Source organism: Myotis yumanensis, unplaced genomic scaffold (genome assembly GCF_028538775.1).
Source record: "Myotis yumanensis isolate MYYU_CA2020_CCGP unplaced genomic scaffold, mMyoYum1.0.hap1 SCAF_8, whole genome shotgun sequence".
Taxonomy (NCBI): domain Eukaryota; kingdom Metazoa; phylum Chordata; class Mammalia; order Chiroptera; family Vespertilionidae; genus Myotis; species Myotis yumanensis.
In genome coordinates this window covers 21,832,934-21,849,734 of record NW_027223759.1, presented here as the reverse complement: position 1 = coordinate 21,849,734, position 16,801 = coordinate 21,832,934, and the positions used below count along the sequence as shown (strand labels likewise).

Here is a 16,801-nt window from a genome sequence, read left to right as displayed (position 1 = left end):
AAACAGAGTCAGAGATACAGAAAAAGACTGATGGTTACCAGAAGGGAGGAAGGTTGGGGAACTGAGTGAAAAAGGGGAAGAGATTGAGAAGTACAGATTGGTAGCTACAAAATCATCATGGGGATGTAAAGTACAGCATAGGAAATATAGTCAATAATCTCTATATATAAAAGGCTAGATGACCATCTGACTGGCTGACCATCTGACCAGTCGGTACATATAATGCACACTGACCACCAGGGGGCAGACGCTCGACACAGGAGCTGCCGAGCTGTGGTGACTTGGCAGCAGTGTTTCTTGGGTGACGCACCCCAGAACCAGAGAGGAAGGAGCCTGATTCCTCATGGGGGCCATGTGTTCCACCTTCAGCCGTGGGTTATGTTGTTGCTGGGGCACTGTCGGTCCTGAATCTGGTTTACTGCTGAGCTGTGGTAATTAATTTCCTTTCAATGTGCACGAATCCGTGCACCGGGCCACTAGTAATGTAATAACTATGTATGGTGCCAGTTGGGTACTTGAAATATCAGGGGGGATACTGTGTAAATTATATGATTGTCTAACTACTTTGCTATACACATGAAACTAATACAAAGTAATACTGAATGTAAACTGTAATTGGAAAAAATTCTAATTATAATGACAAACAAATACATCCACTCAACAAGAAAGAACAGCAAACACCCAGCAGTCACTGGATCTTAACAGTTACTAAATCCAGTCGGGTAGGAACTGCAAAGCTGCCTCCTAGCCATGGAGTAAGTTGGGCAGTGCATCTGGCCACTCCTGCTTCTGCTGTCTGGGAGGAGTTCCCCTGTCTACTCTCCCCTGTGGCCTCTGGCATTACCTCCTGGGAAGTTTTCTTTACCCAAGATCCTCTGCAGCTGCATCAAAGAACATATCTGCCTTCTTGCAGACTTTACAACTTTCACAGCCCTCCTCCTGCTGGTGCAGATTTGGGGGAGTGGGAATAACTGGGGGTTGGGGTGTCAAACCAGAGTTTGCTATCCAGATTGTGGTTTTTTTGTGAAAACAATATCTTTAAAATCTTAGAAGTCTTCTGACTGGTTCCATATTTGAGTAACCACAGCCAATGAGCTCATAGAGAGATAACTTTTATGCTTGAATACGCTGGACTTGGTGTACTTCCTAATCTTTCTCTCATTGCTGGTGGCTATCTTGAGGCCAGCTGAAACAAATATGCTTGGCTCTGAAGGGGACTCCCTTATTCTGCCCACTGAGCCGGCTTGCACTGTTTGCTGAACAGGGTGAGCTTGAGAAAGATTTGGGACCACAGATACAGCCCTTGCTAGGCCTGCCTGCTCAAAACTACCTCTTAGAACTAGCCTGAGTGCATCTGTCTTATAGGACTTTGCTTGTAGCAGCAAGCAGCAGCCAATACACACCAACAATCTCAGTATTTCTGCTCAATTTCCGTGAGTGTTTACATATGCTTATCTTTCAAGGGATCATAGATGACAGACATGTCCTATGTTTTGCTGTAACATAACAATGGTCACCAGCTTACCTGCATACAATATTTTTCTTTGCTTTCTTCTGTCCATTCTCTAAACCAATGACACTTGTCTTAGGCATTTAAATCAGTGCTGCTTCCAGATACCAAATTTTGCATTGTTAATATACATGTTTGGTTGTTGTAACAAAGATCCTTTTTATTTTTATTTTTTTAAGTGTGGGGAACCCCTAGGACTGGGCCCCCAGGAGTTCTTTTTCATTTAAAAAAAATATATTTTATTGATTTTTTACAGAGAGGAAGGGCGAGGGATAGAGAGTTAGAAACATCTATGAGAGAGAAGCATCGATCAGCTACCTCCTGCACACCTCCTTCTGGGGATGTGCCCGAAACCAAGGTACATGCCCTTGACCGGCATCGAACCTGGGACCTTTTAGTCCACAGGCTGATGCTCTATCCACTGAGCCAAACCGGTTGGGGCTTCATTTTTATTTTAATTGATTTCAGAGAGGAAAGGAGAGGGAAAGAGAGATAGAAACATCAATGATGAGATAGAATCATTGATCGGTTGCCTCCTTCATGCCTCTTACTGGGGACCGAGCCTACAACCGGGCATGTGCCCTTGACCAGAATTAAACCCGGGACCCTTCAGTCCGCAGGCCAACACTCTATCCACTGAGCCAAACTGAACTCAAAGACCCCAATTTAAATGACTTAAGAAAGTTTATATTTCTTTCTTATAAGAGTCTGTAGACAATCCAAACCTGGTAGGGTGACTCTGAAACCCCCTTAATAAACATCTTTCATCATTGGTATAAGATAGCTGTTCTAGCTCCTGCCATCACATTAGCATTCCAGTCGCCAGAGGGTGAAAAGGAGAACTCATGTTTCTTTCTTTTAAGTCCTGACCTGGAAGTTGCTCACATCACTTCCACTCATATATGTCATTGGCAAAATTTAGCCACAAGGCCATATTTAGCTGCAAGTTAGATGGGAACTTGTGTTTATAACAGGCAGCCATTCCCACTAAAATTCAAGTGATTCTATTACTAAAGGAAGAAGAGGAAAATAGATTTTGGGAGGCAACTGGTAGTCTCTGCCACCTAATGTTTTTATCTTCATTTTACATTTGTGGAAACAGGCGGGAAGAAAGTGAGCAATGCTTGCCAAGGTCATATGGCCAGCCAAGGGCAGAGCATAAATTTTCATCAGGTCTGTCTGACCCCCAAACAGGCTTTGCATCACATCCAGCCAACAAATTTGATCATCAAGGTGCCCACTGTTTACTTAGAGATAAAAGATATTTGCATGTGATTCATTATGTAAATGCCAGTCCAGTGCACGCTGAAATGCGTCCAAAGAACACTCACAGACCATTGCAGTGAGGGTGATGCAATCAGGGAAGACTGAAAAGAAGCCTACTGGCCCTGTAGGTAAACCATATCTGAGGTGGAGGGACCACAGAGTATTGCAAGAGAAGGTGATGGTGTGAGCTGATGTGTATCTGGTTTGTCTGTGAGGGTGGCCTGGGGAGCAAAAGGGGGTGGGGGTTTTCCAAGTCCGATGCATCGGATACCTCCAGGGATTGTCCACTTGATCTTTCTACCATTTGAGGTGTCCCATTAGCTGTGCCTTAGAAGTTCCATCATCTGACAGGGATCCTGTGGAAGGAGAGCTGCACTCACCCCTGCACTATCCAAGACACATGGATGGGCACAGTCTCTTCCCTGCTGTGTTCTTCCCCACCCCCATCCTTAGGCAGGACAGGGGCTTTGAGGGAGAATGGAAAATATATTCAATGAATTCAGCAAGAAATCCAGTAATCCATTACCAAGTGTCCACTCCAGGGCCAGAGACTAAGATGGAAGAGACTGGAAGAAAAAGAGGAAGGGGAGGGGCAGAGAGAGAGGAGCTAGAGCAGCTGGGTCAGCATTCCTGATTTGGACATTGACTCAGGCCCCAGGAATGCCAAGGAAGGGGGGTGGGCCGCCACCAGAGCCAGGCTGGGATCCTGTTGGCACCAGAAGACGTAGAGACAGGAGACACAGCAGGATGAGGGGGTTGGGCTGCTGCACACCTGGACTTACCTTCAAAACCACAGGCAGAAACAGGTGTCTGTCACCCTGTGGACAAGTGTAGGTCCCAAGCCCTCAAGCCCATGGCACACCTTCAAGAGGATCGTCACAGGTTCCCACCTGCCTGAGGCTCCTGGGTCTCAAATGGGGACGTCGGGACACATATTGGTCACTCTCCCGGAACCACCCACAAACCCCGTATCCCCAGCCTCCCAGCTAGCTGGCTGCAACTGCCCTTTCTAACTCTAACACCACCCCTGACTGAAGCTGCTACAAGGAAGAAAGGTAAGCTCAACCCGCCTCTATTTTCCTTCATTTGCCATCTGACAAAGACGAGAGAGGCCCTCAGAGGAGGAACCCACTTCCTAGCCCCAATGCCCCACATTGCTTCAAGCCCTTCCCTGGCCCTCCCTCCCCCCTCCCCCCATACACAGCAGGGTCCTTCCTGTTTGTCCTCAGAGATCTAGAAGGCGGCCCAGGACCAGATATCAAGATTCCAGGTTGCCCCAGCCCTCCCCACCCTGCCCCCAGGCTGCTGGGCTGGAGCAGCTGAGCCGGTGGACCCCTCCCTCCCAGCTGCCTGACACCCAGAGAGAAACTGATATGGGAGGGCAGGGTGCCAGGGGCCAGGCCCAGAATAGTGCTGCCCAGCCACAGTGGCCAGCACTTGCTCTTCGTAGGCCCGGCTGGCCCCATGGAGCCCGAGCTGGAGCACTCACTGCGCACGGTACAGGGGTCCCAGGGAGGCCGTGAGGGAGAACACATCACACTGTGTGAATGTGTGCGCGTACTCGGGTGTGTGTGTGTGTGACCTGGATTTTCTCAGTATAGAGCATGTGGGTGTCTGTGTGTATATATTCTTTGTGTAAGTCAGTGTACCTGGGAGTGGTTGCATTTGTTTGTTTCTAGTGTGTATTAGTATTTGAGTATGGGTGTGTGGGTTTATGTGTGTTTGTGGGGTGAGTGTTTATATGTTTATATGTGTTTGTGAGGTGCATGTATATGTGTGTTTACGTGTGCACCGTGGGAAGGGAAGGACCTGTGCTTCAGAACGTAGGGCATTTTCCCACCCTTTCAGACATTCTTCTCCCCACAGACCCCATCCTGGAGCAGCCTGGTGGGTTCTCAGCATCAAGGTAGGTGGGCAGTCCCCTCCTGCTGGGCCCAGTCTCTTTTCTCTGGGCCCCCAATCTCACCCACTCCACTAGCCTGGCTTTGGTCTTCCTCCCCTTTTATTTTTTTGTTCTTGTTTCTTCTTCCTTTTCCTCACCTGCTCCTTCCTCTTTCAAATGAAGAGAAGGTGGACCTATAGTCTGAAGACCCTGGTTCTGACTTTATCACTTACTGGCTGTGTGATTTGTGGCAAATTGTTTAACCTCTCTAATCTTGCTATGAGGTTTGGATGAGAAAATGTTGAAGAAAGGCCCTTTGAAAGCTTGCAAATATTAAACATTACTACTAATAACATTTTAATTGATTCTGTTATGTTATTCCCTATTAACCAAACAGGCCCCCTTCCCCCTTCCAGAGATGAGCTTCCTGGAGCAAGGAGATAGCACTCCGTGGCCATCACCCGCCATGTCCACCAGCTCAGAAAGAAGCCATAGGAAGCGGGGGGCCAAGGCCTCAGGATGGACAAGGCAGGAGGCTGTGGAGGAAGAGGACCTGCCAGGCCTGGGGGAAGGTGAGGCCAAGACTAGTTCTAGGGAGAATGGGAGGCGGGGTGCACGCAGTGTGAAGCCCCAGAGCCTGGGGCCTGGGTTTTGTCCTTGATTCTTCCAAAACACAGAGCTGGGCCCAATCCTCGTCTTGCAGCCTCAGTCTCCCCACATGGAAGAGGAGTACCACATTGCAGAGCCAGGGACTCAACATGGGTTATTCAGGACAGTACCACTGTCTCATGTGACTTCCTGAGACTCAGCTTTCTCATCTGCAAAATGGAGCCCCCAACATCCAGGCTTCCCCAGGCTGCTCTGAGGATAAACTGAGACAGCACATAATAAGGTACTTTGGGTGATGGAATTACTGTCCTCTCCCCCTCAAACAGGTCCCCAATCCAGGCCAGCTGCTGAGTTCATCGGGCTGGAGTCCACATTCCCCAAGACCACACCCTTGGCCCAGGCTGCTCCCTTGGACATCCTCCCCTCTGAGTGCGCAGTCTCAGCCACGGGCTCCAGCAAAGAGTTCCCAGCCACAGTAGCTTGCAGGTCTGAGCTCAGCCTGGTGGAAGAGAGGCCTGCCCCGTGCCCATCCCCACAGGCCCCGTTACCCAAGCAGGGCTTGGACGATGAACTGCAGAAGCCGGGAGCCCAGGTCTACATGCACTTCATGCAGAAGCACACCTGCTACGATGCCATGGCAACCAGCTCCAAGCTGGTCATCTTCGACACCACGCTGGAGGTGAGGCCACAGTTCTGCTCACCTCCATCCTCACGGGGCTGCACCACCACTCACACACTCCACGATACCTAGCCAGGCCAGGCCTCCCAGCAGGTCCCCTTCCAAGCTCCTTCTTAGCACCCTGGAGACCAGTGTGGGCAGGGCTGCTCCTCTCTGTGAGCAACCCCTAACTGTCATCACAGCTCTGCCACTTAGTATCTTGGGGTCTTGGGTCAGCCACATTACCTCTCTCATCTCTACAATGGGGGTAGGAATGCAAAGGACTCCTACAACATCCCAGGATAGGTAGGAACACTTTGCAAACCCTGAACGATGTGGAAGATATTCCAGAATGGCTTAGGGCACAGAGCAGGGGACTCTCATACCATATAAATAGGATGAGCTCTGGCCCCTGTTCTTCCTTTGGCTGAGCTACAACATGCCTATAATTCCATTCATACCATCACGTGTAGTAAAACAGTGTTTCCCAAAGCATGGCATATGTGTCGTCCACAGTACATGATTTGATTCTAGTGACTTGTGAATAGATATATTTATATCAGTAGCTTTGTATCTATTTTAATATGTATTAGAAATACAAACAGGATGTTTAGATAGCATTGCTTAGGTAAGGCCAAAATGAGTCAATGTAGAATTTATTTAGATAAAAGTATTTTGTAAATCAACAAAATAATTATACCTCTAGTACTTATATTAGCAAAATTATACCGTGTGTGCCTGTACACATATGACTTCTGAGTGGAAACACAGTTGTTTTCACACCCTGGTGCCTGGTAAGGGGATCACCCCAGTGCCTCTGGCCACCAGCAGCCTTATCTCTGTAGTAAACATCCCTGACAGGGATTATGAGAAAGACAGGCTAGCTGGTATGGAGGAGGACCTGTGAGAAGGGAACCCTGGTCGGGACAGGGGACCACCGGGGGCAGTGAGAGACTCACCTCAGCTTCTCCCTGGCCCTCAGATCAAGAAGGCCTTCTTCGCCCTGGTGGCCAACGGTGTCCGGGCCGCACCTCTATGGGACAGCAAGAAGCAGAGCTTTGTGGGTGAGGAGGGCTGGGAGGCAGAGGGGTGGGGAAGGGTCCCTCAGAGGAGGCACCTTGTGTGATGGTTCTGCATTTAATTTTCCCATCTGGGGAGGAGTGACCCCTCCAGCTCTACTATCCCACAGTCCCAGGTCATAGGTGCTAGGTAGAAAAAGGGAAAAGGGAAGGGAAGAACTTAGGAAAATAGAAAAGGGTGTGGGGGGAGGAGAGAAATTGGAGGAGAAAGGGAGAACCCCATTCCTCAGGCACGGCGTGGCGTGGGGGGGGGGGCTGCTCTACTCCCCTCCTCCCACAATTCCCATTGCTGTCTCAGTACTAGGACATTGGAGGGCCCAGAGGGGGTGGGGGAGTCTGGCCCCTCACCCTGCCTCCCACCACAAGGCCCCAGGCTGATGCCCCAATACCCCACCCCCCACCCCACAGGGATGCTGACCATCACAGACTTCATCTTGGTGCTGCATCGCTATTACAGGTCCCCCCTGGTGAGGAATGGGCTGGGAGTCCAGCGAGCACCCACCTGGGCTGGGTGGTGGGGAGTTCAGGGAACCTGGTGCCCCAGGGGCTTGTGTCTGACTTCTGGAGGCCTGTCTATGTCTCTAGGTCCAGATCTATGAGATTGAAGAGCATAAGATTGAGACCTGGAGGGGTGAGCGGTCCGAGGGGACCCGGAAAGGGGCTGAGGGTGTGTGGGTGTGGGACCAAGGGGCATGGGAGAGGATGGGCTGTGGGGATTTCCTGGAGGAAGCAGAGGAAGGGTGACAGGGAGCCCAGGGGACCTGAGGGAGGGGATGTACTGGTGGGCTATGTGGTAAGGCAGGTTACCCGGCCCTTGGCCTGACTCGGCTTTTTCTTCAGAGATCTACCTTCAAGGCTGCATCAAGCCTCTGGTCTCCATCTCTCCCAATGACAGGTAAGCATCCCAATCACCCACCTGAGCCTCCTTGCTCTACACAGTTCCCTTCCCCACCCCTCAGTTCTGAACACACCTCTTATCCTGGGAGGCCCACAAGGCAGCCTCAGCACCTGTCCTCTCGTCTAAGGAGTTGGGATGCAGGATGTCTCTCCCCAGGCTGCCTCAGGCTCACTGTTCCCACCCCTCAGCCTATTTGAAGCCGTCTACACCCTCATCAAGAACCGGATCCACCGCCTGCCTGTCCTGGACCCGGTATCAGGCGACGTGCTCCACATCATCACACACAAACGGCTACTCAAGTTCCTGCACATCTTTGTGAGCCTAGGGTTGACCTGATCATTGGGAAGGGGCCAGCTGGGAGCCCTGGAGGCTGCTCACCCTGATGGCACCACCTGTCCCCAACCCAACCAGGGCGATCTGCTGCCCCGGCCCCCATTCCTCTACCGAACCATCCAAGATTTGGGCATCGGCACATTCCGAGACTTGGCTGTGGTGCTTGAAACGGCACCCATCCTGACCGCACTGGACATCTTTGTGGACCGGCATGTGTCTGCACTGCCTGTGATCAACGAAGATGGTACCCACTCCAGGATAGGACTTAGGGGTGCGGGGGGGCCAGGCGGGGCAGAGGTCTATGTGGCATCAGCTCAGGGCCCAGGGTGGAGTCTGGGTTAGAAGTCTCTGCCTGCTTTGAGCCTACTTAGCCTCTCTGTGCCTCAGTTTCCTCATGTATAAAGTGGGCATCTTAACAACACCCATCTTCTGACTTGCTCTACACAGTCCCCTTCCCCACCCCCAGCTCTGCCTGTTTGCTTCCAACAGGTGGCCTTTACCTGGTCCTCTATTCCTGTTTCCTGTAAACCAGAAATTAGATTTAGACTCTATCAGATCCAGGCTAGAATGGGATGATTTTATTATTATTTTTTATTTTTTAACATATTTTTATTGATTTCAGAGAGGAAGGGAGAGAGAAGAGAAAGAAACATCAATGATGAATCATTGATCGGCTGCCTTCTGCACGCCCCCTACTGGGGATCAAGCCCATAACCTGCGAATGTGCCCTTGACCGGAATCGAAACTGGTTCCCTTCAGTCCACAGGCCGACGCTCTATTCACTGAGCCAAACCGGCTAGGGCCAAAGGATGATTTTAAAGGTTTATGTGCCATCAAATGAACAAAATGAGAGGAAATAGTAGATGAGGTTTTTCATTTTAATTCATCCTAAAATGAGCCATGGGACCTTTTCAGACCTCGATTTCTTACTCTGAGAAAGGGTCAGAGGAATTACAAGACCACTTCTTTGGTAAACCATGGTTATAAATGATTTAAAAGTTAAAATTGCCACAATGAAGTTACCTATCAAGAAGTATTCTAATTTATTTTTTATTATGAAAAATTTCAAATGCATGAAAATGGTGGAAAACACTATATAATGAATCCCACATATCCATTGCCTGGATTGACAGTTAACATATTGCCATAATCAGTTCTTTTTCTTTTCTTCTCTTTTGCTGAAGTAATTTAAAATAAAATTATAGATATCATGTCATTTCATGCCTAAACACTTCAGTTTGCATCTCTTAAAATATTTCCTCTATCACCTAACAAAACTATAAATAATTTATTAATGTTATCTAATATCTAATTCTAATTCTCATTTCCCTATTTTCCCCAAGAACAAATATATACAGTTGATTTGTTCAAACCAGGATAAATTAAGGCCTATATTTTGCTCCTTTTGCCCTTTAAATCTTTTAACTCAAAACAGTTCCCTCCCCACTTAATTTTTATGATATTGATGATGAAAAGCCTGGGTCAGTTGTCCTATAGAATGTTCCATCCACCCCCAGCTCTGCCTGTTTGCTTCCAACAGGTGGCCTTTACCTGGTCCTCTATTCCTGTTTCCTGTAAACCAGAAATTAGATTTAAGACTCTATCAGATCCAGGCTAGAACATTTCATAGGTGACTCCATGTGCTCATATTGTGTCAGGAGGCATGATGGCGGGTTGTCTCTGTGATGCTGTGTGATTTGGGTTCAGATAATGGCCACCTGATGCTTCATTATAAAGCTAGTAGTCTAAGGGTGGGCGGGGATGGGTATCAAGGAGTTTATTCCAAAAGCCCAGCCCAAGCCCTCACACAGCATCCTGGTTCTGATCTGAACCTCTTCTGTGTCTCTCTCTCCCCACCTGCAGGTCAGGTCGTGGGCCTCTACTCCCGCTTCGATGTGATCGTAAGTGTCTGTGGGGAATGGAGGGGAGCTGGAGCTGAGGGTGCTGCAGGGAGGCTGTGGGTGTGAGAATTAGTCATCTGTGGAACAGGGGGACCTTTTTGAGTGTGTGGCAGACGATATCCACTGGGCTAGAGCCTGGTTGAAGGGGTGACTAAGAGCGATACTTCCCTCCCTGCCCAGCACCTGGCTGCCCAGCATACCTACAACCACCTAGACATGAGTGTGGGGGAAGCACTGAGGCAGAGGACGCTGTGTCTGGAGGGAGTCCTTTCCTGCCAGCCCAAAGAGAACTTGGGGGAAGTCATCGACCGGATTGTCCGGGAGCAGGTACCCCTTGCCCTTCATACATGTTCCTAACACATATGGTCCAATCCTTCTCATGAACTGCTCCAGCTCTTCCTACACATTGGGCACCTGGCCTGTCCTCCTATTTCATGGCCAAGCTCTTGGTGTCCACACTGGTCTGCAGCTGGTCCTGTCCATTGGCCCATGTGCCATGGGCCACAGTCATCTGATCACACAGAGAAGTCAGAATCTTAACTGATTTCTAAGAGGCACCCTCTTGCTCTCCCAGTTATGTCCAGTTGTTTTTCCTGATTCTTGATGCCAACCTCACTGGTGCCAGAGCTGCATGGCCCTGCCCCTTATCCAACCTCTGTGGACCCACAGGTACACCGGTTGGTGCTAGTGGATGAGAGCCAGCATCTCCTGGGCGTGGTGTCCCTATCCGACATCCTTCAGGCACTGGTGCTCAGCCCTGCTGGCATTGAGGCCCTCAGTGCCTGAGAATATGAGTCCTCATTCCCAGACTGCCTTCCACAAGCAGAGCCAATGAAGAGAGCTGGGCGTCGGCCTTCATCTTCCCCCACCCCCATTAGCTGGTTCGACTCTGGTTCAGGTAGGCTCTGCCCTGGGCTTTTGGCCTCAGCACCAGCCCCTCAGTCTTTCTGGTCTCCCAGATCTCAGATTGAGGCACCCTGAGGATGGGAGTGGCCCAGCTCATAGCTGAGCAGCCTTGTAAAAACTATGAGTGTCAGGACTCACCATGGGGCCACCACTTTGTTCCATTCTTCTTTTTTTAAAATATATTTGTATTGATTTCAGAGAGGAAGAAAGAGAGAGAGAAATAGAAACATCAATGATAAGAGAATCATTGATTGGCTGCCTCCTGCATGCCCCCTACTGGGGATTGAGCACGCAATCGGACATATGCCTTGACTGGAAATTTAACTGTGATCTCCTGGTTCGTAGGTCGATGCTCAACCACTGAGTCACATCAGCTGGGCATTTTGTTCCATTCTTTAGTTGAGGTCCTGGAGCCCCTCATAAGAGGGATGCACAGGGGCCAAGGTAAAGACAAGGGCCGTGTGATGTGACTTCAGGCACTCTGGGGAGATTAACCTGCCCTCTCACAATTCAATTCCCACCTGTTTGGAATTCCACTACTGGAAGGAAGCAAGTTAAACATTTGTTGAATGAATGGAATTTCCCCACTCAGTAAAAACTAAGGCGAAAAGGAGGGAGTTTCTAAATACTCATCTCAGTAAATTCCACGTGATCTCAGACTTTTTCCTGGGTGTATGTTTGCTAAGGGTTGGCATAAGGGTGGGGCAAAAATTTCACCTACTTGGCAGTGAATGGCAAGACTGAGGTTTCCATATTGGAAAGGCAACCTCCTCTCAGAGGCCATTTAGTCACCATCTTCTTCTCTTTTCCTCACAGGCTTCTCCAGCCCTCCCTAAATGCCCTTGCCCTGACTATTCTCCCAGAAGCCCTCGGGAATGCCCAGTGCACTATGGGATGATGCCATTAAGGAAAACAGCTGAGTCAAGCCTAGAGATCCCTGAATCAGAGGCACTGGGATTGCCCTAAGGCCCACTGCTCCCTGTCCACCCACATCACCTTCCCCCACCTGGGTTATGACTGGCCCCAGTGGGGCCACGAGCCCTCAGCACATGGGTATAGTCAGGGGCTCAGGATTCTTCGAAGGTCCTAAGAGTCCCAGCTGTTCTTCCCCCTGGAGAACCTCTGACCTCCTACTCCCCCTGCATTGTCGTTTCAGGACTGCTGGGGGCACCACAGAGCAGCAGTTATTTGTAGAACTGCCTGTTAGAGTGGCCCTCCCTCCATTCTCTTCCTCAGCTCTCACTTGCAAACAGTGTTCTCGGTTCCCAGTGATGGCCCTGTATTCAGATCACTGATGATGGACATAGAGAAAACAAAAACAAAAAGAACAACACACAAATTTAGGTTTTATACGTTTCGCTCAGAAAATGCTACAGTCATTTGATCTTGTGGCAAGACCCCTACACTTTCTGAATTCGAAGATACAGAAGGAAAATCTGTAATTAGCAAACATTGCAAGTGGCGTTACTTTTGTGCAGAGTGTTATTCCACCAAAATGTCTTTTTCATCTTTTATCTATAACAAAACCATAAAGAAAATATTACTTACATAGTAGCTACAACTCATACCATAAACTCTATTCTACAAGAAACATAACTTTATTTTTCTAACACTGAATGTAATTTCTATTATGAAGCCCCATTTCCCAGGTGGTAGAAATGAATCTCAGTGAGTTTTGGTTTCCCCTTCCAACTTTTCCTGGGGTTAAGTTCGGTGATGGGGGGAAGGCTTTCAATAGTATGAGAATTTGTTCCTCAGTCTTCATCAACCATCCATGTCAGCTCCTGCTAAAATATCCCCATTCCATCTGGTTGTCACTTGGTTGGTCATTGGTGGGCATGGCCCCTCCTTGATGCCCCCTCACTCCCTACCATGAAGCCTCATTGGGCCTGCCTGCTCTTGGGGCATAAGAACATCCTAGCTCCTGGGCCTGCACCCTCTGGGCTTCAGGAAGCTCTGGTGGGGCTGTCCCAAGCCCATCTGCTGAGATGGACAGCAAGTGGCCTGTTCTACTCTGAGCCGTACAGTTTTCCCAGCCTTTACCCAGGAAATATGGGGCCCTGGGCTCTTCTACTCTTTCCCCTCCAAACTTCTCTGGGGTATTAGTCATTCTTCCCCCCACTTCAGAACAGCTCCTTCTCAGGGACCCCAGAAATGTCCACCCTCTTTGCTTTCCCAAACCCCCCAGTCTGTGGGGAAGAGAGGACATTTTTCTCCAACCCATCATATATTCTTCCAGATCCACTGTGTGTGCCTTGAGTTTCTGCCAATATATCTAAAGTTTGCTCCCACCCCATTTGCCTCACAGAGCAACAGTGTGGAGACATGAGCTTGATGAGTCAGGTAGTAAATGAAGGCATTTTCTCAGACTCTCAGCTTTTGTTTCTGGTTTTGCTCTGCTCTGGCCCTACCTGGAAAGGTACTGAGTCTCGGGCTCAAGTGAAAGGATGGGAGGGCGTGCTTGCTTACTCAAGAGACAGTGTCCTGGGGGGCTGCCTCCAGCTGCGCTGGTTCCAGGGAAAACGCAGAAGGGTCAGTCTTTGGTGCCCTGGGTTGCTCAGCACGAGCAGACCTTCAGAGGCCACAGCACAGGCTTTAGGTGAAAGGGCAGCCTGAGGAAGGCGGTCTTCCCCCTTCAGAGCAGATAGGTCTGCCCTCCTGGGCCCACCATCCTGAGGGCCAGCAGTTCACCCACCTGGGGAGAACGTTCTTTCAGTCAAAGGTATATTTGCTGTGCTGAGTTCATGTTTACTCTTCCTCAGTTATCCTCAATCCTATTGTTCTTTCCTTACAGTCAGATCGGGTGGGTTATCAGGGAACCTCACTGTGACATCCTTCCCAGTGACTTCTGGGGGCAGCCAGAGTCCCTGAGACCTCAGATGCTGGAAGTGTGCCTCATCACTGGCCACTGATGGACTCTGTGCCAAACTTCAAACCAGAGCTGGTGTTTTTCACCCTCCAGAGAGAATAGTGCAAAGTAAGGAGCTCATGCTATTACATCACATCCATCCTGTCAAAGAAACATTAGACAAGTCTTGTCTGGGCATTGTGCTGGAATTTTAACTGGCAGAGGCCATTTTGAAGCCCCCAAGATAAGCAAAAGAACTTCATGTGCACATCTGGTGTAGGTGCATTGTTCTGCAGGTATATTTCAATAAAAATAGCCTGGCCAGTGTGCTCAGTGGTTGAGCGTCGGCCCATGAACCAGGAGGTCATGGTTTGATTCTCAGTCAGGATACATGCCTGGGTTGTGGGCTCCATCCCCAGTTAGGGGCTTGCAGGAGGCAGCCAATTCTCATCATTGTTGTTTCTCTCCCTCTCTCCCTCTCTCTTCCTCTCCCTGAAATCAATAAAAACATATTAAAAAATTTTTTAATCTTATACAAATTAAATTTAAAAAAAGAACCTCTAGTACAAAAGGAAAACTTCTTTGGCCATGTTGTATTTTGTTTTACTCTGTTCTGGGTAGAAGTTTTTGATTCTTTTCTTCCCAGAGCTATGTCTGAGGACAAGGTTTTGTAGTTGTGCTAATAGCTCTTTGGTTCTTATGTCTTGTGGGACACGATGTTCACTTGTCACTGATGGCAAGGCTTTTTGTGGGGAGCCTCTGAAGCTGTGCCTACTTCAGTAGCCTGCTTAGCTCTTGTTTCAGCTCTGCATTTCGATTTCCGATTGGAGGTTGGATTTTAGGTCCTGTAGATCCTGCACAGCAGAACAGTGCCGCCTCAGAATTTCCTGTGGTGCCTCCAGAGGTACTGCTTCCATCGGCAGCTATTTCTACCAACTCATTTCCACAGATTTCTTTCAATTGAGATACAATTCACATACCATTTAAATTCATTCTTTCAAAGTGTACAATTTAGTGGTATTTAATATATTCACAAAGTTGTGCAACCATCACCACTATCTAATTTCAGACCATATTCATCATCCAAAAGAAACTCTGTATTCATTAACAATCACCTCTCACTCTCCCTTCCCCTTGGCTTCTGGTAACTACTACACTAACCTACTTTTTGTCCCTATGGATTTGCCTATTCTGGATATTTCATGTAAATAGAATCATACAAGATGTGGTCTTTTCCAAATATATGGTGACAGAAGATGATCTGACTTTGGGTGGTGGGCACACAAGGCAATATATAGATCATGTATTATAGCTATCTACACTTGAAACCTGTATGATCTTATTAACCAATGTCACCCCAATAAATTTAATAAAAATATGTGGTCTTTTGTGTCTGGTTTCCTTCATTGACATAATGTTTTCAAGGTTTGTCCATGATGTGGCATGAATCAGTATATCATTCCTTTTTTATGACTGAATAATATTCTATTTATGGATATACAAGATCTCCATAGATTTTAATGGGAAATTAGCCTTTATGTTCATTAGCTGAGCTGTAGATCATGAATGTTGACCCACTTGGGTAGATGCTACAAAACCCCACTTCCAAGCCACATCACACCAATATTCCCCCACCCACGTGCCAGCACTGAGGGGTTCATGTGGCTTGGCCAGCTCACCTTTGGTGGTCAGAAGGAACAACACACTGGGAAAGGCAGAAGTTTGCTTTGATTGGCATTGTGACAGGGATCCTGGCACCCTCTGAGCCCAGCCCCAATCCTCTGCATTTATAAGGAGCTCTCACAGGTGAACCCCTACACAGGTAGGGTTGAGATCCACACCTTTATAATCTGGAATTCCTTCCAATTATTTCCAGGTTTCTCTTCTCAATATGGAAAATTCATATCCATCCCTGTCCTTCCATTTCCTTCCTCCAATTCCAGTCTCTGCTCATTAAATAAACATTTATTGAGACAACCAAGATGGCGGCATAGGTAAACACCTGAACTTGCTGCTGCGCACAACCAAATTAAAACTACAACTAAAAGACAAAACGAATATCATCCAGAACCACAGGAAGGCTGGCTGAGTGGAAATTCTACAACTAGAAGGAAAGAGAAAAGCGCACTGAAGCGGGTAGGAGGTACAGAGGTGCAGAAATGCAGAGGTACAGAGACGTGTGTGAAAGGGGCTGGCAACTGGGTAGTCCGCTGTCTTTTTCAATCGGGAGGGAGATACAAGCTCCCGACTGCTCTGAACTCTAATTGTGGGCAAGAATCTGGGGACCCAGATTCATACGGAGAGAAACTGGACTATCTGGCATTGGGCCGGAACATGAGGACAGCTTTCTCTCAGAGGTGCTTGCAGTGGTCATTGTTCCTGCACAGGCCGCGGGACACAGAGACCCAGGGACCTATCAGGGCAGGGCTGATGGGCAAACATTGCTGTTTTTCCCGCCCTGGTGATTCCCTGAGACCCCGCCCCACCCAATTTACAACCCCACCCAAGCTGTGCGCATAGGCGTTTGCATACGAATGGCCTGGTCTTTCTCTGCCTAAAAACCTGTCAAACTGCAGCTGGGTCAGAGAACCCCAGAGCTTCCAAAAGAAGGCCTAAGGCTCGTCAGCAGCCTGCATTACTTCACATCTGGGCCTCATCTGGGTACCTCCAAACCCCAAACAAAGAGGAGGAATCTGCATATCTCTCTGTAGCTCCGGCTGGGTGGCCTCAGGCAGTGGCTGACTTTGCATCTCCTTGGAGATCCAAGAGCCAGTGCACCCAGTGGTCAGAGTGAGACCATCCAGATTACAACTCTTCACATCCATAAGAGACACACTCAGGGGACAGACTCAGTGAGTGCCAAAGCCCCACTGAAGCAAGTCCTGCCCCATAAGGGTGTCTCCAGCACAGA

General features: G+C 48.7%; 1 protein-coding gene across 1 annotated transcript; it reads left to right on the top strand.

The window, feature by feature from the left end:
• The first annotated feature begins 4,233 nt into the window (after window positions 1-4,233).
• On the top strand, window positions 4,234-15,267 carry PRKAG3 (protein kinase AMP-activated non-catalytic subunit gamma 3). The gene is made up of 14 exons (XM_070422159.1): window positions 4,234-4,273; window positions 4,643-4,682; window positions 5,075-5,230; window positions 5,594-5,946; window positions 6,908-6,989; window positions 7,413-7,471; window positions 7,590-7,635; window positions 7,845-7,899; window positions 8,091-8,217; window positions 8,314-8,479; window positions 10,099-10,136; window positions 10,317-10,463; window positions 10,806-11,034; window positions 11,859-15,267. The coding sequence occupies exons 1-13, from the start codon at window positions 4,241-4,243 to the stop codon at window positions 10,920-10,922; spliced, it is 1,419 nt and encodes a 472-aa protein (XP_070278260.1). The 5' UTR covers window positions 4,234-4,240; the 3' UTR covers window positions 10,923-11,034; window positions 11,859-15,267.
• Window positions 15,268-16,801: the final 1,534 nt, after the last annotated feature.